Source organism: Crinia signifera, chromosome 7 (genome assembly GCF_055691185.1).
Source record: "Crinia signifera chromosome 7, ASM5569118v1, whole genome shotgun sequence".
NCBI lineage: Eukaryota > Metazoa > Chordata > Amphibia > Anura > Myobatrachidae > Crinia > Crinia signifera.
In genome coordinates, this window is record NC_139223.1 from 66,460,737 (window position 1) to 66,485,242 (window position 24,506).

Here is a 24,506-nt window from a genome sequence, read left to right on the forward strand (position 1 = left end):
GAGTGCTCAGACGCTGCCCGGCATTAAACTGCGCATGCGCAGTTTAATCCCGAAATCCCGGGATTGGAAATTCCAATCCCGGGATTGAAATCCCGGCGTTTTGGGGGCCAAATCCCGGGATCCCGCCGATCCCGATCCCGGGATTGGCCACCCTATTCTCATGTGTCGACATGGACACCAATGAAGTGCCACACTTATGTCAACATTTACATGTGTTGACCTTTCTGTGTTGATTTTTTTCTTGTGGCGATTCGCGTCACACCCCCCGCAACCCCCCCTCCGGCGATTCGCGGCACACCCCCCCCCCCCCCCCCCCGCAATTCGCAGCAGCCCCAGGATTAAATGGCACATGCAAAACACTGACATGGCTATGGTCGACAATGAAAAAGGTTGACATGAGTTTTTGAAGATTTATTTTTAATTTTTTAATTTTTTCATATTCATTGTCATGTGTCGACATGGACACCAATGAAGTGGCACACTTTTGTCAACATTTACATGTGTTGACCTTTCTGTGTTGATTTTTTCTTGTGGCGATTCGCGTCACACCCCCCGCAACCCCCCCTCTCGCGATTCGCGGCACCCCCCGTGACCCCCCACCTCCCGCAATTCGCGGCAACCCCCCACCGGAACCCCTGTGAACCCCGCGATTCGCGGCACCCACCCCGCGACCCCCCCTCCCGCAATTCGCGGCACCCCCCCGTGATTCGCGGCAGCTCCAGAATTAAATTGCACATGGAAAACACTGACATGGCTATGGTCGACAATGAAAAAGGTTGACATGAGTTTTTGAAGTTTTTTTGTCATTTTTTGAATATTTTCATATTCATTCTCATGTAGGGATGCCAATCCCGGGGCATTTTTTCAATCCCGGGATTCGGGATTGAAAAATGCTCAATCCCGGGATTCCCGGGATCCCGGGATTGGCTTCCCTAATAATAAAAAACACCCTGGCCGCCCAAGCGCTGGGCGGGTGGGTGGCAGGGACCGCTGGGTGGGAGGGCGGGTGGGTGGCAGGGAGCGCTGGGTGGGAGGGCGGGAGCGCTGGGTGGGAGGGCGGGTGTGTGGCAGGGACCGCTAGGTGGGCGGGTGGGTGGCAGGTACCTTTGGCAGGTACCGCTGGGTGGGCGGGTGGGTGGCAGGGACCGCTGCCGCTGGGTCCCCGTGAGCGCTGGGTGGGTGAGCGGGCGGGTGGCCGGCCGTGAGTGCTGCCGGCCGTCAGCGCTGGGTGGGTGGGCGGGCAGGTGGCCGGGAGCGCTGGACGGGCGGGCAGCCGTGGACGTGCGGCTGTGCCCTGCGCAGCGTGACCTCGCAGCGTGACCTCGTCACGCTGCGCACTGCGGGGATTGGGAGAAGCCGGGCAGCGTCTGAGTGCTCAGACGCTGCCCGGCATTAAACTGCGCATGCGCAGTTTAATCCCGAAATCCCGGGATTGGAAATTCCAATCCCGGGATTGAAATCCCGGCGTTTTGGGGGCCAAATCCCGGGATCCCGCCGATCCCGATCCCGGGATTGGCCACCCTATTCTCATGTGTCGACATGGACACCAATGAAGTGCCACACTTATGTCAACATTTACATGTGTTGACCTTTCTGTGTTGATTTTTTTTCTTGTGGCGATTCGCGTCACACCCCCCGCAACCCCCCCTCCGGCGATTCGCGGCACCCCCCCCCCCCCCCCCGCGACCCCCCCCCCCCCCCCCCCGCAATTCGCGGCAACCCTCCACCGGAACCCCCATGAAACCCGCTCTCCCGCGATTCGCGGCACCCACCCCCCGCAAACCCCCCCCCCCTCCCGCAAATCGCGGCACCCCCCGCGATTCGCGGCAGCCCCAGGATTAAATGGCACATGCAAAACACTGGCACGGCTATGGTCGACAATGAAAAAGGTTGACATGAGTTTTTGAAGATTTATTTCATTTTTTGAATGTTTTCATATTCATTGTCATGTGTCGACATGGACACCAATGAAGTGCCACACTTATGTCAACATTTACATGTGTTGACCTTTCTGTGTTGATTTTTTCTTGTGGCGATTTGCGTCACCCCCCCCCCCCCCCCCCACAACCCCCACTCCCGCGATTCACGGCACACACACTCACACCTCCCCCGCGATTCTCGGCACCCCCGCGACCCCCCCTCCCATGATTCGCCGCAACCCCCGCCCCGTAACCCCCCCTCCCGCGATTCGCGGCACCTACCCCCGTGACCCCCCCTCCCGCAATTCGCGGCACCCCCCCCCCGCGATTCGCGGCAGCTCCAGAAATAAATTGCACATGGAAAACACTGCTATGGTCGACAATGAAAAAGGTTGACATGAGTTTTTGAAGTTTTTTTTTTTTTCATTTTTTGAATGTTTTCATATTCATTCTCATGTGTCGACATGGACACCAATGAAGTGCCACACTTATGTCAACATTTACATGTGTTGACCTTTCTGTGTTGATTTTTTCTTGTGGCGATTCACGTCACACCCCCCCCCCCCCCCCCCCGCAACCCCCACTCCCGCGTTTCACGGCACACACACACACACCCCCGTGATTCTCGGCACCCCACCCCGTGACCCCCCCTCCCGTGATTCACGGCACACCCCCCGCGACCCCCCCTACCATGATTCGCCGCAACCCCCGCCCCCGTAACCCCCCTCCCGCGATTTGCGGCAACCCACCCCGCGACCCCCCTCCCGCGATTCTCTGCAATCCCTCCCCTCCCGCGATTCGCAGCATCCACCCCCCCACAACCCCCCCTCCTGCAATTCGCGGCACCCCCCGCGACCCCCCCTCCTGCAATTCGCAGCACCCTCCGCGACCCCCCCTCCCGCGATTCGCGGACACCTAAGTTGCAATACAGGGCATCTTTCATACAATTCTAACCATATTTCTCATATACAAACGTTCACAAATTAAGGGGGCGCAGCCCCTTACGACGGTGTGAAGAGCGCCCGTAGGGCGCGATGAATCACCTAGTAACCATAATATTCTGTGTTTTATCAGGTAGTAGATGCAGCACATGCACTGTACCAGGCAGTATTGACCCTGAAGAACATTCCTGTTTTGGAGACTGCCTACAAATTAATTTTGGGAGAAATTACTTGCGGATTAAACAGCCTTTTGAGCTGTCTGCAATTACCGGAGGCCTGTGCAGAAATCCAGCACGAAGCTTTCAAGAACGTTACGTTAAGTGTGGACAATGCAAAGTTTGTTGTTGTATTTGACTTAAGTGTTTTGACGACCATCGGAAATGCAAAGAATTCGCTTATTGGGGTAAGTCTTGGTTACATTGATGATGGTAGTCGGAAATGTTTAGACCTCATTAAAGCACCGTTTATGCTAGGCGATGTTGTTCATAAAAAGGCTTTCTGAGCGATATGGTTTACAGTATTGCCTAGTGTAGAGGGAGTCATCGTTAACGGTCATGCTGCAGCAGTCACTCCCTCCACAGTCATTGGCAAGTGAGCATGCACATTCCGTTGCGGGCAACCCGCCTCCACCAATATCGATGTAGCCGGAGACTCGATTAATGTATGTGATGCTTAAGATTGATTAACCTGAAACTGTTCCTGTTGTTAGCGAGCATAGCCCACTGGCAGAGCATCTGATCTACAATACCTGGTTCCTTGTAAACAGTGCTATTTCTAGACTAAGGTTTTTTTAATGGTAATTACGGTATTTACATGTTAGTTGTGTGCCCAATTAGCATACCGACGGTAACGTAGGGAAATCGCATTGCATGGGCAATTTTAAGGGCATGCGATTCTTTTCATGTACTTATTTTTTTATATATTTTACACCACAATATCGCATCGCACCTCCCGCAAAATCGCATGCGATTTTATTGTGTGTGCGATGCCATTACATTAGCTATACAATAATATGAATGTATGACCAAAAATAGCTTTTACGCACCCCCCCACTATCCACGCCACCTACGACCTTTTCATACCCCCAGTATCCACGTCGGCGTGGAGTTGATTTTATAGAGTGTGGCGAGCCACCGAGCCAAAAGCGTGGCGAGTGGATGCGGATTACTTTACATGTATTCCGCGGGGCTCGCTGTGCTCGCCGCACTATATAAAATCAACTCCGCGCCAACGTGGATAGTGGGGTAATGAAAAAGTCGGAGGAAGCGTTCGGGGTGTGGGGTGTGTTAAACCTATTTTTCGGGGCACACAATCATATTATTGTATACCTAATGGCATGGCATCGCACACCCTATAAAATTGCATGCGATTTTGCGGCAGATGCGATGGCCCGGGGCTGAGAGCGCAGTGAATAAATTACATAGGAAAATCGCATTGCATCACATCGCATGGCCCTAAAATGGCCCATGCAATGCAATGTGATTTCACTACGCAGAATAGCCAACTAAGCAAATTGTTTAGTGGGCGCCCAACTAACATATAAGTAGCATAATTACAGATCTCTTATCTGGAAAGCTGTTACTCTTAAAATAAAAAAAATTAAAAAAAATGCACATATGATCAGGAAGTAGGATCATATACTAAATAGTATTTAAGAAATAGAATAAACCAAGCAGTTATGTGCACAGCGAAGCAACTCCTATATACCAGGTGTTGCACTAGGAAATACTAGAGATTGGCAAGACTCTAAATCCTAGTAACCTAAATGCAAGAGCCATTTAAAAAATAAAAGCAACAACATTGGGCATCATGGTGGCACATTGGTTATAGTTGTTCCTCACATAGCTCATTCTGTGGAACCAGGTCACCACATGTAGAGTTTTTATGCCCGTCCCTTCTTTGGGTGGACCAGTGTGCACTGTCCAAAAACATGTTGTTGCCCATCCATCAGAATTGGGCTGCATATTTGTGCGGGTAGGTCATTGATTGTAAGCTTCAGTGAAGCAGGGACTGATGTCACTGATTCCATGTACTCTGGGAGCTGTGTTTCTATAGAAATAGACTATAATATGTAATTGAATGGCTGATATGTAACCACATATAAATCTTTATTTTTCAGATGTGGGCTCTGTCTCCTACGGTGTTTGCATTGTTGAGTAAGAATTTAATGATCGTACATGAGGAAATAGCTGTTCATTATCCAGCAGTGCAGTACTCTGTGCTCTCCACTTTATATTCCCATTGTACCAGGTATGGAGCAAAATGCAGTAATCCCGTTCCTTTTATTAGAATTCTTGCTAAAGGAGTGATGATTGCTGACATTAATAAAGTCTTTGTGTAGACACGTAGGTTGTCGGAGAAAGTGCTGCCTGTAAAAATTTGTGTTTGAGGAGTGTTGCTGCAGCTCAGTTTGTCTGTGTGTGTTCTAAAAAGGAGTAATATAATGCATTGTGAGACACGCATTCTAAACATGTTGGTATTACAAGGCTATAGTGCATATTTATGTGTGTAGTCCTCTGCTAGAATGGGGTGCTGGGAGATCATTTCATTTCCTCCTGTGGAAAAAATATGTACTGTTCATTTTTTAAATAAACTTTTGTACGTCTGTGCTGTTCTTAAGGGGGACTTTTACATTAAATATAACATTCTTCTTGGGATATTTTTTATTTCTAGTAAAATAAAAATTGTATCCCTGAGGGTGGCTGACAAATAGCAAACAAAGTTCACCCACTTTCTCCATTCACCTTTCTCTCTCATCAGACACTGTCCCCCAGCATTAGCATGCTTTTTGTGTCTCCCATTCTTCAGAGATCCTCCCTTGCACTTGATATGGTCTCTTATTACCACTGCATTTCTCTCCTCCCCTTTGCCTCCAAGCTCCAGGAGCTATTGTTTACAACCACCCTACCAACCTTTTATTTGATGCTGCTCTGTCTGATCCATGCCAGTCTTGCCTATGTCCTCTCTGCTTTACAGGAAATGTCATCACTACAGTTAATAACACCCTTCTTACTGCCAAATCCAAGGGCCACTTTACCCTCTATGCTGCTATTGACACCTTGGACCACCCTCTTCTGAAAATGTTTAACTTCATTGGTGTGCTTGGCACTGCCCTCTCATGACTTGCCCCCTACTTCTGAACAATCTTTTGGTGTATGACACCATTTCTCCCCCTATTCCACAACCAGTTGATACCCTTCTATCTCCGTTGACTTTGTTGAAAAGGTCTCTCCATGATGTGAGTTTGGAGATTTGGGGGGTGTTCAATCCCCCATCGCTCTTCCTAAAGCTGCAGGTGCCTATTCAATGCTGTCTTTACCAACAACATTCAAGAGGCATCTCGGCAGAATGGACCCGACTTTAAAAGCAGTCGGGCCTGTTTTGCCGGGAAAGCCCGTTTATTGTCAATATTAAGACCATATCTCGACGATCCACGGCTATTTCTTGTGGACATGCCCCCGTTTCGTCGTCCTTAAATCCCACCTGCCGAATTTCAGTCGAGCGGGCCAAGAACGGGCAGGGTCCCGGCCGTTGGGATGTCCCAACAGTCGTGATCCGGGATTGAATACCCACCTAAATCTTTAAGTCAATAGATTCTTTCTATGATCCAAAATCCTGAGGTTTCAGTTGCCTCAGCCAGATCCCTATAGTGAGGGGTTCAGGGGACACAGGGAGTTTCTGAAATGATGCATGGTGTTCAAAATGATTTTCTTTATTTCTAGACACGATCATTTCATTTCCAGTAGTCTCAGTTCCTCATCTCCTTCGTTATTTGATGTTGCCGTAATCAGCACTGTAACCACTGCTACGAAGAAGCATTTCTCGGTCATTCTAAATCTCCTGGGACTGCTGCTAAAGAAGGACAATCTTAGCCAGGATGCCAGGTAATCCATGCCCAACCTGTGTTGTACAAGTCATTGTTGGGGGAAAAAGTAGGAACCATTTCTTTTTTATATAGTGCAACAGGTCTTTAAGTTTGAAAGTTTTTGGTTTTATTATAATGCAATGCATAGATTCATTTGTACCAATATGAGTGTTAAAGATTCAGCATGTGACTGGCCATGCAATTGCATGTAGATGGTAGACCTTTTTTTAGTCTGTTTGGATTAAATGGAAAATTTGCATGCATAGCAATTTTTATTATGATTAGTATCAGATGGAGAATTGTGTAAGTGTCTGCTTTACCATGTCTATGAACTGAAAATAGTCATCTATAGAACAACAACTTATTTTGCATTACAATAAATCTATTGCATATTCTATCTTCTCTGGGGTAAACTGCAAGACTAGGTTTAGCGAGAAACTTAATTAATTGCTATTATATGTAGAATGTTGTGCTTGATATCTACATAGCAGATTAGTAATGTATGTTTTTTCATGATTGCTGACTCTCTATCTCCCTCTAGGAAACTGCTGATGGTTTGGGCTATGGAAGTTGTTGTCCTCATGAAAAAATCTGAAACCTATACACCATTATTTGCATTGCCATCCTTTCACAATTTCTGCAAAGGGCTCCTGGCAAATAGTAAGGCCTGGTTTATATGTTTGGGGGGTTTTTAATTCTATTTGTTGTTCAACAGATTTCAGTTTCCACCGCTCAGCCTGTTCAAATTTAGGGAGGTATGCAATCTGCTGCCACTATTTCCGACGTGGGAAATAGCATTGGCTCCATATTCAATGCGGTCATTAACGTCAGCGTTGATGCTGGATCACGGCAGAACGGGCCCGACTTCAGAAGCTGTCAGGCCCGTTCTGCCAGTAACGACCGTAGATTTTCGTTATCCGGGCCGCAGATCGACAATCCACGGCTGTTTTCATGGCCACGCCCCCTTTGTGTCCATCGGCAGGCAGGACATTGAATCCCATCTGTCGTTTTGCGGTCGATCTGACTGCAAATGGGCCAGGATCACGGCTGTCAGCGGGGATCGACAGCCGTGATCCCAGATTGCATACCCCCTTAATGTCTTTATTAACAACCGAACACATTTAATGAAGCCTTAACAAGTGGCACATAGAATGGTCACCAGATTGTGGGGGTTCCCCTACATCTAGCACTCAAGCCAGACTATCGACCTTCGCTTCAAGCACTGTGAACAAATACCATAAGAACGGATAACTTATGATTTCATTGAAAGGCTGGATACACACCTAAAGATTTGTCTGTCTGGTCCAAACAAAAATCTGGAAGTTTGTGGGAGCAAATAAAATTCAGCATTTGCTCCCATATAGTGGAGATAGACAAAACCGATTGTCTGGATGCATACACGTTATATCAGATTGATTTAACCAATTTGTCTTACTGACCATTGTCTGTTTTCCAGCATTTGGGGGCACATTTTTTATTCCCGTACATCACCAGGTTTTCGTTCCCACCAGATAAATTGGACAGATAAATCTGTAGGTGTGTACCCAGCATAAGAGGGGATACCGCTCACCTGTCTAGTTCTGCATACATCAGTGATCAAGACCTGTTCCTATACAGGCATGAGTTACAATTAGGTTGGATAAATTCTAATCAATAATAAAACTGGAACACAAAATACACTGTACACTAGCAGCCATGTGCTATCGTGTTAATACTGGCAACCCACAGTATCTGTTATAACACTAAAATGTATCCAGTCCCTTTTTAGTTCCTTCAAGCGTCTCTAAAAATACTGTATTTCACTTTTAATTTCTTATGTTGGTGTGTACTAAATTTAAAGACCCATCTGTCCCTTAAATAAACTTATGCAATATGGTCAGGCCGTGATGGAATTTACTTAAGTAATTTTCATTTTGGTTGTGGTGAACATCTGTGTCCTGAGAATATGTCACTCCAGTACATTTTCTTATGTATGTTTGGTTGTTCTTTTACCAGCTCTCTTTGAAGATGTGAGCATTAGCCTCCAAGCTTGCAACGGCCTCCATGTTGTATCCTCCTCATTACCAGAAGACCTATTGCAGAGGTATGTTAGGATCACTGGATAGATAGATAAAATTTATTTGGGGGGGGGGGGGGGGGGGGGGGTAGTTAAATCTAAGGGTGATTTTGAGAAAAGTTTCCGTATATTAGGTTTTTTAGGGATCTTGTATTCTGTAGGAAACTTCAACATCTATGCAATGAAAACTTTTACTGCATTCAATTCATGGTTATGTAAAATGACAGTGATAAAAGACAGAAGTTACCAAATATGGGGGCAGATTTATTAAGCTTGGCAAAGTGATTAAGTAAAGAGTGAGAACATAGAAGCCAATCACTACCTAACTATCCTTTTTCAAACACAGCCTGTAACATGGCAGTTGGCACAGAAGCCTATCGCCTTTCACTTTGCCAGGCTTATCCCTTTGAGTGGCATGGGAATTTGTCAAAATAGGTGTGAAAATTGGCAAGGAAACCTTTTTATTCATCAGTGACCTGTAACCTTTACCTTTTTATATAAGACATAAAAACATTTTTACATAATAGTTTTTTTTGTTTGAATTTAAATAACAAATGTGAGTGACGCCGGCCTTTTTAGCAGACATTTTGTGCATCTCAGATTTTGGCACTAAAAGGGTTAATAACTGGATCATTCATGGTGACATTGATAAAGTTTTTATTATAATGGTGCAGCAGATTATAAACAAAGTATGTCCCTTTTTTAAATACAACAGGTGTGTCGATGTGTGCCGTGTACAGCTTGTGTCAAGTGGAACACGTGTCAGACAAGCTTTTGGGAAACTGCTCAAGTCTATACCTTTAGACATTGTATTAAGGTATGTGTATGTTTTGTAACACTCTGTCATGGCTCCATTGTGGTTTACATTGCTTGATGTGATTTATGCTTTTTCTGTGGGGCGGCGCGAAAACGATGGGTGTAATTTGGAGCAAGAGAAGCATGGGCACCAATAGGTTAATCTTCAAACCAATACTAGCTTCACATCCATTATACCACAACCCTTGCCTACAGCCACCAATGGGGCACAGCTAACAGTGGGTACAGCCTGGTGAGGAGAGCCTGTGCAACAAACAGTTTAGTCTCCCTCTAAATTTCCCTGCCACTGGCCAGCACTTTCAAGTATGGTGCTGTCATGATCAGGCACCATTTTAGGGGAGATGCTTTTAAAGTGGCTCACTATAGTTACTCTTAGTGGGTTTATTAGTTGTTCGGCATAGCCACTTCTCAGCTTCCAGACTTTCTATATAGCCTCAGGCCAGGCACATATCTCCACTGCAGTTTTCTGCAGATATTTACTAATGTCAAAGGACATGCAGTAGGATAAAAGCTGAAAAAAACACCTCCACCAGCAGGCGGGAGGAAAAAATTGCTGGCAACCCCCTGTTTATAGGCATGAAGTCAGACTTTTGGAGGAGCCGCTAAGTAGTGATGCATCCTGACACATTGAGTTGTAAATAATGACGTAATTTGGCTATTACAGTAACACCAGTCACACGGAAATGCAAGAAATCTCCTCTGCTATACGAAACCACATGGGTAAATCTCCCAGCAACACATTCCACCCACAGGACTTTTCTGATGTGCTCAGTTTTATTCTCTACGGGAGCTCCCACAGATCAGGGTAAGTATGCTTGTGGAAAACGGGATTATTTAAATTTTTTTATATAAATGGTTCTTCAACCATCTTTAAGGTTCTATTGTGCTGGAATTTTAGAATACCATTTATTTCTGCGTTCTAATGGGGTTGGGTACAAAATGCTTGAGCTCACTATCCCAACCGTAAGAATCCTGACTGATTATGGTAATTATTTTGGCACTGACCATTCCCTCAGGAAACCTAAAACCGAAGTTTAAAACTAACCCCATCCCTAATACCAGCAGATGAGCGGCGGGTCATACACACTTTGTATGGGTCTTTTTAACTGAAAGCAGCTCAAACGGCAAAACTGAGTGGCTTTCAGCTCAGAATCGCACAGTTTGTATGGGCCTTTACAGTTGTGGTGTTGCTGCCCGGATTCTCACCATCAGGATGTGTGCTAAAGAGGGGAAATGACCCCCAAAGTATTGCATTCAAGTTGCCCTGTCACACTATAGCACTTAAGTAGACAGATACAGAACACAAAACTGTGTGCAACAGATGAAAAGCCTTGCTCTTATTAACCGTAACGGTCACACTTTAGGACTTCCAAAATCTGCTCATGGGATGAAAACTGACCAGTTTTGGATCTTGCCTTGGTTTTGCCCTTAGATGCTTGTAGTATGAATTGTTTATGGTCGTCCGTTCAGAGAACAGTTTGAAAGCCCATTACGTTGGCTTAATTCTGTAAATTGACAAAGTGAACATCCTAGACATAATTTTTATTTTTTTAAATTAAACTAAATAGGCTTCGTTTTGAAATAGGTACAGATGCAGAGTTTTTTTAAAAAATGGCTGATTTTACATAAAACAGAAATCTGTTTTCCCAGATGTCTACAACTCTGCATATGTGCCAAGTTTACACAATGTATATATCATATAGACTTACACTTATTCTTAACCATTAGTTTTGTTTGCCAAACATGTGCATTTGCAATAATATTAAAAGCATCTCTGATGCAGGAGAAACGGCTCTAATTTTTGAACCATAAAAAAATGTGCTCATCAATATGTGGGCCTTAAAGGAACTTCACTAATGGCAATTATGTCATCATGCGATTTACCAGGACGTGTCCAGATGCGATTTGTACTTTTGCTTCAAGATCCAATGTGACGTGTACAGAAGAATGGCAATTACTCCCATTTGGACATATCCAGGCACATCCTAGTAAAATGTATAAAATTGCTGCGAAGGAAGTTCCTTTAAAGACCTCATATTGCTGAGCACTTTATCATTTATATCCTGGAACACAGACTACTTTATTGACAAGTTGGATCACAAAAATAATTCACTAGAGAGTGTGGTTTCTCAGTATTTTTAGTAATTCTTGGGTGGCACAATGACACACCAATAGAAATGATCAGCAGACATCTGACATGCACAAAGTGTTTTACGACTTTATGAAAAAAGACCAGTACAGAAAATGGCAGTGGGAATATTCAAATAGGTGACATTGACAAATAGTCTCACTGTGGGTTTTACATACATTGTGGAACCCGTGTAAAAAGGGACTATTATTAGTCCAAAAACTCTAAATCACCACCATCTTGAGATTGAGTCTACCCCTGATGAAGTTGTTAGGACGAAACGCATATCGTTTGGAATCGTCATCTGTTTTTTGTAAAACATTTTGTAAAAATTGTTAACATTTTACGAATTAAATGAAGTTTTCCATCGCAACAATTGTCATGTAACTGAAAGGGACATCTGTGCTTGTAGGGTGGTAACACTAACAGCGCACTGTATTTCTATTCTTTTCACCTCAACGAACAGTGGGGTTTATTAGAGTCCATGTTATTCTTATTAGCACTTTATAAGGGTCATACTTTTGTGTGTATGAATCTGGTCCCACTTACCCTTAGGTCAGACTAGTGTATGAAGCCTTTACTACGTTCTTCTGTCAAGTGTTACAAAAGGGGATCCACCCATTCTGCACTGACTTGAAATGAGACAACATGTACTTTTCATTGTGGAAATTGTGACTGTTCTGAGCCTATTGTACCTGTTAGACCTATGTAAAATAATAAATTGCATTCTTTTAAGCATGTTGTTGTTTCTCCTAGCAAAGATAATTGGCTGGAAAGGTTGTTCTACAGTTGTCAAAGACTGGATAAACGAGACTCTCTCATTCCACGAAACCTGCTGAAGACTGAGGCTGTCCTGTGGCAGTGGGCTGTGTGGGAAGCTGCTCAGTTCACTGTCCTGTCCAAGTTACGCACGCCTCTTGGAAGGGCACAAGATACGTTCCAAACTATTGAAGGTATTGTGTTCCATCTATTGTATGAAAGGATATTCCTTTTCCTGTTCAGCATTTGATTAGAATGTTTTTGTCCTGGAGGTATTATTCGAAGCCTGGCTGCTCACACTCTGAATCCGGACCAGGATGTTAGTCAGTGGACAACTGCAGACAATGATGAAGGACATGCCAATAATCAGTTACGCCTAGTACTACTCCTTCAGTACATAGAGAATCTGGACAAGTTAATGTATAATGCCTATGAAGGATGTGCCAATGCATTAACCTCCCCTCCCAAGGTGAGTACTTATCTCTAGTACTTCTTTCCTTCTGTTGTGGCTGCATTTTCTGTAAAGTTACGATTATTCTGTAGTTTTTATTTAATTATTTTTTCGGAATGATTTGGAATAATCGTAAATTAATGTTTGAGGTATCTTTTATGAAAGTGATGCATCTGAAATGGATATAGAAATTGTGATGTTGTATCTGCTTATGGTGTGTTCAGTGCTGTATATACGTTGTGTAACGAAAAATATGACTCTTGGTGCTCACAGTTAAATCCGTTTCTCCAAATCCATATGAGGTAGTATAGTCCGGTCAGGAGTTAGTTGTTATATAGAACTCCTCCCCGCTTCACCTGAACGCGTTCTCCTCTGTTAGACTTCCAAAGCCACAAAAATAGAGAACCATTAAAAGGAGGAAACCGCTTAATCTCCGTAGCCACCATCCAGAAACTAATGAGCATAAGGTTGTAAGTTTCCACCAAAGGGATTCAAGACTATACCTATGGGTATGGACCATAGGGTCAACAATGTCTAGGACACCAAAAGGTCCACATGGTTTTTGTATTTTTTTTTGGGGGGGGGGGGGGGGTCTCTGTCAACACATAAGCCAGTGGACCCCTAATTAGTGTGCCCATTCGGAGTACACATGGATGCAATGTATGAAGAAAAATTTTGCAAACCTCATGTTGACCTTTTTGCTCATGTCTGCACGCGTTGTCCTTTTTCCAATGGACACCAAGCATACAATAATTCTTCAAGGGGTATTCAATCTGGGATTCCAACTTTCGGAACATCCCAACAGTCGGTATACCAGGCTGTTTTCTTTCCGTTCGAGAGGAACGTAGCGGTCTGAATTCAATTTTCTGGCTGTTGAGTGTCGGAAAGTCTGATTGGCGAACATGGCCGTAGGTTGTCAAAAAAAAACGGTTGAGCATTCGATCCGACTAGTCGATAACTGCCTTCAATGCTGTCGGAAACGGCAGCATTGAAAAGGTGAGGGCCGCTATTTCCCCTGTTGGAAATACCCCCCTTGTAAGCAAACAATAATATGACCAAACAGATATTTAGGACAAAAAAAACTTCTGTTGGTTTTTATAAGTTACTGGTGTATGGTCAAGATACTGGTAATCTGACAATTCTGCTACTGTAAGTGCAACTATTCAGTTAGAGTGGACGGATTCTACCCGTAAAATAAAATTAAAAAATTCTGAATTGATAAAAGCCCAATAGCAAAAGTGTCTAATTCTACCAACAAATTACCATACCTAAATTAAAGAATTTTATACCTTGTTAAATTTCTGAAACACTGGAAAGGTGAACCGAGCCTGAGTATCTTTCCCACTAAAAGGGCCAGCGCTCTACCATGACCTACATCTCTACACTTCAGATGCAGTCTTCACTGGTGCCCTTGTTTCCTGTAAAGGATGACGATCTCTGTATTCTTTCAGTCCTCTTTTTGCGTGCACCTTTTAACTTTTTTACCTGAAGCATACCTCCCAACATGACCCTCTCCAGGAGGGGGACAATGCTCTGCTCCTGAACTTCCCTCTTAATGTATGATTGCTATCACCTGTGTTGAACAGGTTAAATCATAAGAAAGGTGCTTCAACTCAGATGATGGCAATCATACATTAAGAAAGAAGTCCAGGAGCAGAGCATGGTGTCCCTCCTGGAGAGGGTCATGTTGGGAGGTATGCCTAAAGATGTATGGTTCAGTCAATATTATGTGTTGAAATTTAGTTAGGAACAGTTCAAAACCTTTAATGGTGCAGTTAAATTAAATGGGGACAGATCCAATCTCGGTTTTATAGAACTGCTGTAAGGTGAAATGTGACTGACCAAGATATAGCTTATGTAAGGACTTCTATAAATTGCTTTACATTAAATAAACTCTTGACAGAAGAAAGAGCTTCTTGGTCACTGTTTTTATTTATTTATTTTTTATTCCAAAGGTCATCAGAACATTCTTTTACACTAACCGACAAACCTGCCAAGACTGGCTCACTCGAATCCGAATTGCAATCATGAGGGTGGGATTGCTAGCCGGCCAACCAGCTGTAACAGTCAGACATGGCTTTGACTTGCTCTCAGAAATGAAGAACAGTGGACCTCAGGTAATCCATCTTACAACATAATATATGTGTGGAACACATGGCACAGCTTATGGTGAACTTTTTCTTATGTCTTTATCACTGGCTTCACTAAGTGACTCTTGTTAATTATATTTAGGGAACAGAACTTGAATTGACAGTGATGATGGTGGTGGAGGCTCTTTGTGAACTTCAGTGTCCTGAAGCTATACAGGGTTTAGCTGTGTGGTCTTCAGCTGTTGCTGGAAAGAGTCTTTCATGGATCAATTCTGTCGCTCTTCAAGCAGATGGAAGGTATGTTGGAACCGAAGTCTAGTCCCTAGAAGACAAAATGGCTGCTCTCTTGACTTTGCAAAGTTGCAATGGGGGCATTCACCCTTTTCATTCTCCAATGTAACCTTGACAACAGCTGCATATGTTTTAGTTAATAAATTATTTGCCCTACTTTGTAGTCTCATCTTCTGTGAGATAGGTATTGTGCAGTCGGTTTAACTTCTACTCTGCTCATGTTCTCCTCTCATAATTACGAATGTTCTCCTCTCATAATTACAACCTCCATGTATGTGTCTTAATATTTGATTTTGTCCGATATACATTCCAGTATGAATCCTCCTGCCACCTATGTTTGGGTTTTGTTGTTTGTCATGCAAAAACTCAATAAAAATGATTGAATTTAAAAAAACTTATACTCTGCCCCCATTCTGCATTGTTATTCTTATTACTCTAGTATATGTAATTATTTCATAACCTGTTTTGTTTGGTAGATTTGAGAAAGCAGCAGTGGAATACCAGGAACACTTGTGCGCCATGACGGGAGTTGACTGCAGCACATCCGGATTTGATAAGTCTGTCTTAAAACTGGCCAATTCCAGCAGCACATCTGCTAGCCCCAAACATTCGAATGGTAAATATAAGTTCTGTGCATTGATTTATGAAGCTTGTTTTCTATACAAGTATGAGTTTTACCTGTAAAATAATGGTGCTTGTCATAACACACTAGTGATTTTTCTGTGGTTTATGCTGTGCAGGCGATGCGCGTAAAACTGTTCTGACAAAGCCCAGTGACCCTTTGCCTGAAGTTATCAACTACTTGGGCAACAAGGCCTGCGAGTGCTACATTTCTATTGCGGACTGGACTGCTGTCCAGGAATGGCAGAACAGCATGCATGACCTGAAGAAAGGCGCATTAGGAAGCTGTATTAGCCTAAAGACCGACCTCAACTACATCAAGTAAGTCTTCTGGTATAGCCGTACTGAGCAGTGTGTAATCCAACACTGTATCACATTTGACAGAATGAGCTGCACAAGCAAGAAAATGTCTGCAGTTTTAGCATGTTATATTCATATAATCCACATAATATGCAAAATCTGTGCAATGATTGTGGGTTTATGATGTGACATCAATATGTCGACGGGGAAGTGATGTCGCATGTGTTTTATTAAGGACAGGGCTCATGTGACAGTGATGTGATGAGGGTAAGCCAGGGCTTGACAATTTTTCTTTTCTAAAATCTAGGAGCCTGACACATAAGTGCATCTTACCTACATGCTTGTTTCTGGGGTTTCTTGCTCTTTGCCAGGGGGTGTTACCCCTTCTCCTCTTCCCTCCCGACCCCCTCCTTACCGTTACCATGTGCGGTAACTGCAACAATTGGCCCGAACGGTTTGAAAACCCACCCAGATGTATCAGAGCAGGTGTGCAGCTATTTTAAAACTTGAGGTGCATTACGAGACAATAGGAGCTTGTGGTCCCAGAGCCAATCAGGAGTTGCCACTGCTGCTTCTGATTGGCTGCTGAACCGCGAGCTCCTAAATGTAATGGGAAATCGACAACCCATTTTTATGATTATCCTCTTCCACTTGCCTTGGTGATTAAATGCTTGAAACTTGTGATTATAAGAAAACCACTATTGCTCTGTGACCACAGACTTTGCATAATCCAGTCTCCTTGTGTCCTATTTGCCTTTACTTTTACTGTAACAGTGTAAATCTGAAAAATTTTTCATACTATAAAATACATATTTTTGTTCTGCATCTTACAGGGCTTTAAGCAGTTTTGAGTACGGAGAGTTCCTTGAATGTGCAGAACAGCTGGAGTTGCTACCAGGGGAAAATCTAAGTCTTGTAACCGGTTCCAAAGAAAAAATAGGTAAAACTGTTTCGGTTTTAAAGGCAGTCACCATGAAATGATAAATGCGACTTTAATCATGTGTCCTTTTTAAAATCCCGTAAGAATACAAAAAAATAATAATATATATTTATTTTTTTTGCTATAAATGCAGATTATGCATATTTTATTTTATGTACTAGTTATTTTTATACATTTAGGTCATTATTCTGGTTCACTCTCAAATGGACAAAACCATATGCATGGCAGTTGGGGCAGATGTAACTTGTGCAGAGAGAATTAGATTTGGTGGGGTTTTCTTCAAAGTGAGATCTGTATTGCAGTGTGAATATAAAGCAGTCAGTATTTTCCCTGCACAGAAACAAAATAACTCACCGAAATCTAATTCTCTCTGTACATGTTACATCTGCCCTCCTGCAGTGCACATAGTATTGTCCATTTGAGGAGGAATTGGCCTTTGCGACTGAACCAGAATAAGGACCTTAGTTGAAGTGTAAAGTCCCGGAGTGACTGTGGAGCCGGTGCTGAGTGACGTGCTTAAGCACTGATCGCTCAGCACACATCGCTACACACTAGCGATGTGTGCTGAGCAGCATTTTGCCTATGCTAATATACAAAGCGCTGAGATATCAGCAGGATAAACAGTGCATGCACTGTCTATGTCTGCAGGCGATGGTGATGCGTGGGACCGCACATTGCCATCGCTATACCCTGTACACACAGAGTGATCCGGTCTTATTATCTAGTCAGATCGTTTTGAAAATATTGCGTATGTACAGGCCTTTAGTGAAGGATATGTCTATTGCATTGGTTCCTAAACTGTGTGCTTTGGCACCCTTGAGTGCCTCGGGACACTTGCAGGGGTGCATTGGGTTCATGGTCCCCAATACCCAATTCAAAAGCCAGTGCTTGTGGCTACCAATCATAAAATATGACAAACAGAAATTAATCCTATAAGTCATCACATAATTGAACCTAAGGCTGACCTTTAAACACAATTTAAGAAAAAATAATGCTGTGATTGAGAGCCTAACTATTCTAGTTTCATACATAGCCAAGCTATTGCAGTCTCACATCTAACTACTCTATATAGCTGTATTATGATATATTTGGGTTTATTTAGTACCTGGCATAGTATTGATATCGTTTTTTTACTTATGTTCTATTTAGATATGAAGAAACTGCTGACCAACATGCTTAGTCCTGATCCCAGGGAGCTGCAGAAGTGTATAGAGGTTCAGCTGCTGAGAAGCTCTGTGTGTTTGAGATTATCTTTGGACGATGCAGAACATGATAATAAGTGGCAGACCATCTCGGAGTAAGTTGTTTTGTGTTTTTTTTTAAACTGCAATCATTTACATGGCAAAACCCCATGGTCTTTGTTCTAAGATCCTACCGTTACCATAATTGTTTCAGTGGTCATTGATTACCCTGTATTCCTTTTAATTTATTTCTAAATACTGACCTAGTGATCACTTTGGGTAATCTTTCTTCACAGCATTTATTTCTTTAGTTGCGTATTTGGAAAGGGAACAAGCATTCTGATATATGCCGCCAATGCTTAATCATTCATCAAGGGCAGTGTAAAGGAAGAGATGTTCTTAGTTCAGTCTACGTGCAAGTCACTTTGCCAGTGATGTCTGCTGCACAGACTAGTGTAAGGCTGGGTACGCACCTAAATATATATTTTTCCAGTTAGGCTGGTGAGAACAAAAAATGTGGTATTGTTTCAATCAGCCATTTGCTCTAAATTGCCTGGAAGATGGAAAAGAAGACCCTCGGGATAAATTGGTTAAATTAAACGGTTTTATTAAATATGTATGAATTTACCAATTTTGGCTGTTTTCCAGTGTTTGGGAGCAATTTATTTGCTCTTATACTATGCAGTACCAAATTTTCATTGTAGCCAGCCAGATTTGACAGATATATCTTTAGGTGTGTATTGGCTGCAGGGTGTGCAAGGCTTCCCTGGACTCATGCGGAACATGTCCACTGCACGCTCTGCAATCATAGATATTCCCATGCCATTCAGCATACGTGGTTTTCACTTTCAGGCTGTGGGTTGTATTCAATGCGGCCGGCAAGGGGGTTAAACGTTGGGGATCGCCGAAAACAAGCATTCCTCGTTTAACCCCTGCGCCAGCCGCTCACCCTATTCTACGTTCCGGGGCAATCCTCGCTGTCAGAGGACGGTGAGGATTGCCCCAAACACTGAGGCTCACGGCTATTGCAGGGAGTCCGCTGCATTTAGCCGCAAGTCTTGCTGTTTTAGGGGCGATATGCACTGTTTCCCCATCACTGCAAGGACCGAGGGGGAACTGGTGTTTGCAGGGGGTCAGCAGGCAGTCAGCACTGCTCGCTGTCACAGCTCACAAAAGTCATTGAATACAGAGTACAAATAACTTGACTTGCCTTCTAAAGAAACTCTATTAGTTCATGGCCACGGTTTCATTTCACTTGACCTAATTGCAGGAATCTAACAAAGCACTTGAAGCAAACCGCACGTATAGCGATGGGACCGCTGCGACTCTCCACATTGACCATATCCCAGTCACTGCCTGTTCTGGGGACATTGCAGTTATATTGCTCATCTTCTCTGGAGAGTACAGTGTCCAGCAAACTCTCCTCTGAGGTAACTGCATTTATTGGGTTTGCTGTATAATTTAAATGTCATAAATGCATTTTTAAATGAGATTTTCATATTGAAGTAGAAGTCTGTTCCTGAGTACTGTACATTTGGTACACTGGTCCCCGAGAATAGTCTACTTTTTAGAATGAGGGATGGATAAAAAAAAAAAAGATATTCATCTCTAAATTTCTGAGTTTTTGTCCGCACGGTTCCCATGTTGAGGAATTAATCCCTCTGTTCATCATGCAGGCCTTGCTGCCGGGTGATTTCATCGCATACCTGGTTCCCTATTTATGTATTCCCTGTTGGGAGGATTATTTCTGACCATTACCACTTTTACAGGCCTTGCTCTTTGGTGTATCAAGCGCACCTTGTGTCTGTTATTAGGGTCACCTTCATCTTAGCAGTGTTTGGATTGTCCTATACCTGGATGACCTCCTCATTGTGGCTCAATCTCCTGTCAAACTTTAGGAGCACTTCTGTCTCATAAATTGGTGCAAGTCTATCCGGTCTTTCATAATTGATGCGTCACCTGTGGTCTCTGCTGGATATAGGGTTACCACCTAGTCCCTTTAATTCCGGACACATATTAATTACACAGGTTCTGTGGCTTGCTGACTTCAAGACTCCACTTCACCTGATTTTAAACTGCCACAGAACCTGTGTAATTAACATGTGTCCGGAATTAAAGGGACTAGGTGGTAACCCTAGCTGGATACCCCGTTCCCGGGGACCAGACTTAAGAATACAGAACTCATATAGGGCCAGATGTATCAAGCTTCAAAAGTGATAAAATGGAGAGTGATAAACAGCCAGCCAATCAGCTCCTACCTGCTTTGTCACAGGCTGGGTTTGAAAAATGACAGGCAGGAGCTGATTGGCTGGTTGTTTATCACTCTCCATTTTATCACTTTTGAAGCTTGATACATCTGACCCATTGTCTCTCCCTCAGATGCCGGGTGTCAGTACATCTTTGCATAAGAGTTCATGGCAAATTAGGCTCCCCCTTCAGCATCATGATATAGTTTTCTTTTTAATTCACAACTGTCCAAATTAAGCATCTTTCCAAATGGAACTGCTCTCCCCTTCACTTATGGGGCCAAATATAATAGGTTGTGAGAATCAGAAAGTGAGACATTGGGGGAAATTTACTAAAGGAAATTTGTAAAAAATAGGTGTATTTGTATCCAGAAATACGCTTATTTTTGACATTTACTATCCCGAAAATACGGCAAGTCGTATTGATGTGCTATCAATACGACTACGAATTGCCGTATTTTCGGGATAGTAAATGTCAAAAATAAGTGTATTTCTAAATACAAATAACCTATTTTTTTTTACAAATTTCCTTTAGTAAATTTCCCCCATTGTGGGATAATGTTACCCTTTTTATTTATTTTTTAAAGCAGCAACCATTTACACTGCAAAACCAGGTAATTTTTTTTGCATGTAAATAATTGCCGCTTTAAAAAAATAAAAAATGTGGAAACTCTCCCCAAATCTCACTTCGATATCACACCCTATTACATTTGCCCATGGTATCTGCTTCTCTCCAGTGTCACTCAATGCTGTGGTGCCTCCTGTGCTCCCACCTCTAGTCATCTTCCGGTTTAGGAACTGTATACTGGTCAAGACCAATACATGCCTGCGGCACAAGAATACTGTCTTCCAATTAACATTCCCCTGAGTCCTGTGTTAAGCAATGGGCCATATTCAATGCGGCTGGCGAGGGGGTTAAAGGGGATCACTGAAAACAAGCAAAACTCGCCGGCTGCTTACCCTATTCTATGTTCCGGGGGAATCCTTGCTGTCAGATGACAGTGCGGATTCCCCCAAACAGCGAGGCTCAAGGCTAATGCAGGGAGCCCGCTGCATTTATCCAAGAGCCTTGCTGTTTTAGCGGTTGCGTACACAGTTTCCCTGTCACTGCAAAAACCCAGTGATGGTGAAATGGCTTGAGCAACAAATCGCCCAGTGTGTGCGCACCTTTAATGCGGGTGTCGAAATGTAAACTCTTTTCACAACAGACTTTATCTGATTATTTTTTTCTACCTCATTCTCTCCCACAGGACTGTCTAATCCCTCTCTTCAGTGACGCTTTGCGCTCATGCAAACAGCATGACGTGAGACAATGGATGCATGCACTGAGATACACCACTTTCCAAAACCAACTTGCTGACAAATTCAAAGGTATGGGTTTTCTTTTTTTTTTTTTTTTACTTTACACAGTTGTTCCTTTCTCCATTTTTTTTCTCAATGCATTTATATGGAGAGGTATTGAGTTCCAAACCTAGGGGAGCAACGCTTGCGATATCTTGGAGGTAGTAAGAAGGAATCTGTTGGCAGGAGAGGCAGCATGCATTAGCAGAGCGAATAGGATGGGTGGTCAGAGATGTGAATGATGGCTTTGTAAGTGAGTGTAAGAAGCTTGAATTGGATTCTAAAAAGGTGAGCCAGCTTGTAAAGGGAGATGGACATAGTACATTTGTGAATGAAGATGAGCCGGGCAGCTGCATTGATGATAGATTGAAGTGGAGGGATTCCAGATAGGAGATTACAGTAGTCCTGTCTGGTGATGAGCGGATAAAGGTCTTGGGAATATTTTTGTATCTGAATGGCAGGACTGTGGAAGGTACTGAATGTGTGCAGTTTATAGGAGGGGGAGGAATCGAGGATAACCCTAAGGTAGTGCATTGGCATGCTAGAGGAGATGTTTGTGCTATCAGTAGATTGTGAGTGTAGTAGGTGAGGTGATGGAGGAAAGGTGACCAGCTCAGTATTTGACCTGTTAAAGTGTTGGGACATACGGGTAGAGAAAGCAGAGAAATATATGGACATATGAGTGTGGAGAGAGGTCACGTGAGAAAAAGTAGCTCTGAAGGTCCTCCGCATAGAGATGATATTGGAGGTCAAACCTGATGAGGAGGTGGCTTAAATAGAAACTAGTGAAAGAAGAAGGGAGCAGGAGGCACATGTGGGATTCTTGAATCCTATAGAGGGGACCTAATATTATCAGAGTCTGCATCTATGTAACGTTTTATGCAAAGAGATTTTCAATGCATTTTTTTAAACTTTGGTTTTTAGAAATGTTACTGTATATAAGACCACAATTGTTAATATGAAGCACAAAGATCCCTTATTCCACCACTGTAACTGTGATTACATTTTGATGATTTTACTATTGCAGTAACACTTTTAAGGTACTGCATGAAAACATGCAGGTTCCATCCACAAATCTGACTTGAGCTGTTATTCTTGATGGCCAGGTGACCTGTTGGAATTGTGTAATGTTTTTCAGTAAATATTGTGTAAGCCTTTGCTCTGAAAATGTCTTTCTCACGTGAGAGAAAAGTTTAAATTCGATCATATTTGATGTTTTGTGTGTTTCTTTCTGGTTGCTGACCCACCACATCCTAAGGGGCGAATTCAGCCCCATTTATAGGCGATCTGACTAGACCGCTTACAGATGGTGCACTGATTGCTCCGTGTGTATACTGTGCAGCGATGGAAATGCGTGGTCCCACATGTCACTATCGCCTGCATCGTTCTTGCACTGCCTGCTAGATCACATGGTTTTTTGCCTATAAACAATAGGCAAAACCCCACTCTGCGCGTTCGTTCAGCACACAGCATCGCGGAGTACATCGCCAGTGCCGCAAGACGGGCTGAGTGATGGTGCTTAAGCCTGTTGCTCTGCAGGGAGGCAGCAGTCGGCCCATGTGAACGGGCCTTTCCTATGGAATACTATGCAGTACTGTGCAAGATAGCAAATTTAAAAACTTAGTTTTTTTTTATCTTATCTGCTATAAAGGAACACAGGAAGGTTTTGTGTCACCCCAGTGTCACACTCACTGTTGAAAATAGAATTTTAATCTGTTAAGTTATTCATCTAGTAATAAGTTTAGCCATGGCGGTGGTCCAGTGCAGATAAGGCAGAGTTTGGTTACTTTCCACACTCCCCTGTGCTAAAATTGGGAGAAATCCTCAATTGACATAAGTGATAATGTGCTGCTGACTTGGACAGGCTTGGGCAGTTTCAGCAACAATTCTGTTCATTGAAAAGATCTGAAAGATGTGGTTTGAAGCCCTCAAACTATAGATCTCAACTTGTATAGTCAGATCAGATGGGGGTATCCTTATTTGTGTCACAACACAGATGGGCCATTATCCTTAATGATGGCTGCTGATATTTGTGGGCCCTGGAGAAAGGTACAGAAGTCAGGTGGAAAGGCACCATGTAAATAACTCATTTCAGCATTCAGCTGAAGTGTGGTATACCCAAATGATGTCTAGCAGTGCCTGCTCTCCCCCGTGTCCACAGCTGCAGGGCAGTAACACTACCTGAGGTGGGATTGTATTGAGGGTTCATGGTGTCGTTGCTTGTTCCATTACTGTGCACTCTCCTGGCTACAACTGTGTACATATCATGGTATGATGCCACAGTAATCCATGCATATCTCAGGGGCAGATGTATTTAGCCCTGCCAGTAATTTATAGCAGGCTTTATGAGCCACCGGGCTATTTAATTCTCTACAAAGACGGCACTTAAACAGGCATTTCTCATAAGGACTGGGTAGAACTAAAACAAAATCGGTGATAAAATATCCTGGTAATCGGGTGCAAACAGTGTGGGAACTTTTCCTGGATTCTAGGTTTTAACAGGCAAAAAAAAAAAGTCTGTAATAAAAAATAGCCCCGAGGCGTCCCTTTTTTTTTCACCC

At 43.3% G+C, this 24,506-nt stretch overlaps 1 protein-coding gene across 1 annotated transcript in view; it reads left to right on the top strand.

The window, feature by feature from the left end:
* The window catches only part of SMG1 (SMG1 nonsense mediated mRNA decay associated PI3K related kinase), a 112,476-nt gene that overhangs the window by 42,240 nt on the left and 45,730 nt on the right, over positions 1 to 24,506 (top strand). Inside the window, exons 13-29 of the mRNA XM_083153282.1 lie at positions 2,994 to 3,263; positions 4,980 to 5,110; positions 6,583 to 6,744; positions 7,267 to 7,385; positions 8,721 to 8,808; positions 9,497 to 9,598; positions 10,262 to 10,402; positions 12,482 to 12,678; positions 12,757 to 12,953; positions 14,891 to 15,052; positions 15,168 to 15,322; positions 15,793 to 15,932; positions 16,057 to 16,258; positions 17,071 to 17,177; positions 18,327 to 18,474; positions 19,629 to 19,788; positions 21,855 to 21,975. Of these exons, the coding sequence (XP_083009408.1) occupies positions 2,994 to 3,263; positions 4,980 to 5,110; positions 6,583 to 6,744; positions 7,267 to 7,385; positions 8,721 to 8,808; positions 9,497 to 9,598; positions 10,262 to 10,402; positions 12,482 to 12,678; positions 12,757 to 12,953; positions 14,891 to 15,052; positions 15,168 to 15,322; positions 15,793 to 15,932; positions 16,057 to 16,258; positions 17,071 to 17,177; positions 18,327 to 18,474; positions 19,629 to 19,788; positions 21,855 to 21,975 (2,602 nt within the window). The remainder of the gene's footprint in view (positions 1 to 2,993; positions 3,264 to 4,979; positions 5,111 to 6,582; positions 6,745 to 7,266; positions 7,386 to 8,720; positions 8,809 to 9,496; positions 9,599 to 10,261; positions 10,403 to 12,481; positions 12,679 to 12,756; positions 12,954 to 14,890; positions 15,053 to 15,167; positions 15,323 to 15,792; positions 15,933 to 16,056; positions 16,259 to 17,070; positions 17,178 to 18,326; positions 18,475 to 19,628; positions 19,789 to 21,854; positions 21,976 to 24,506) is intronic.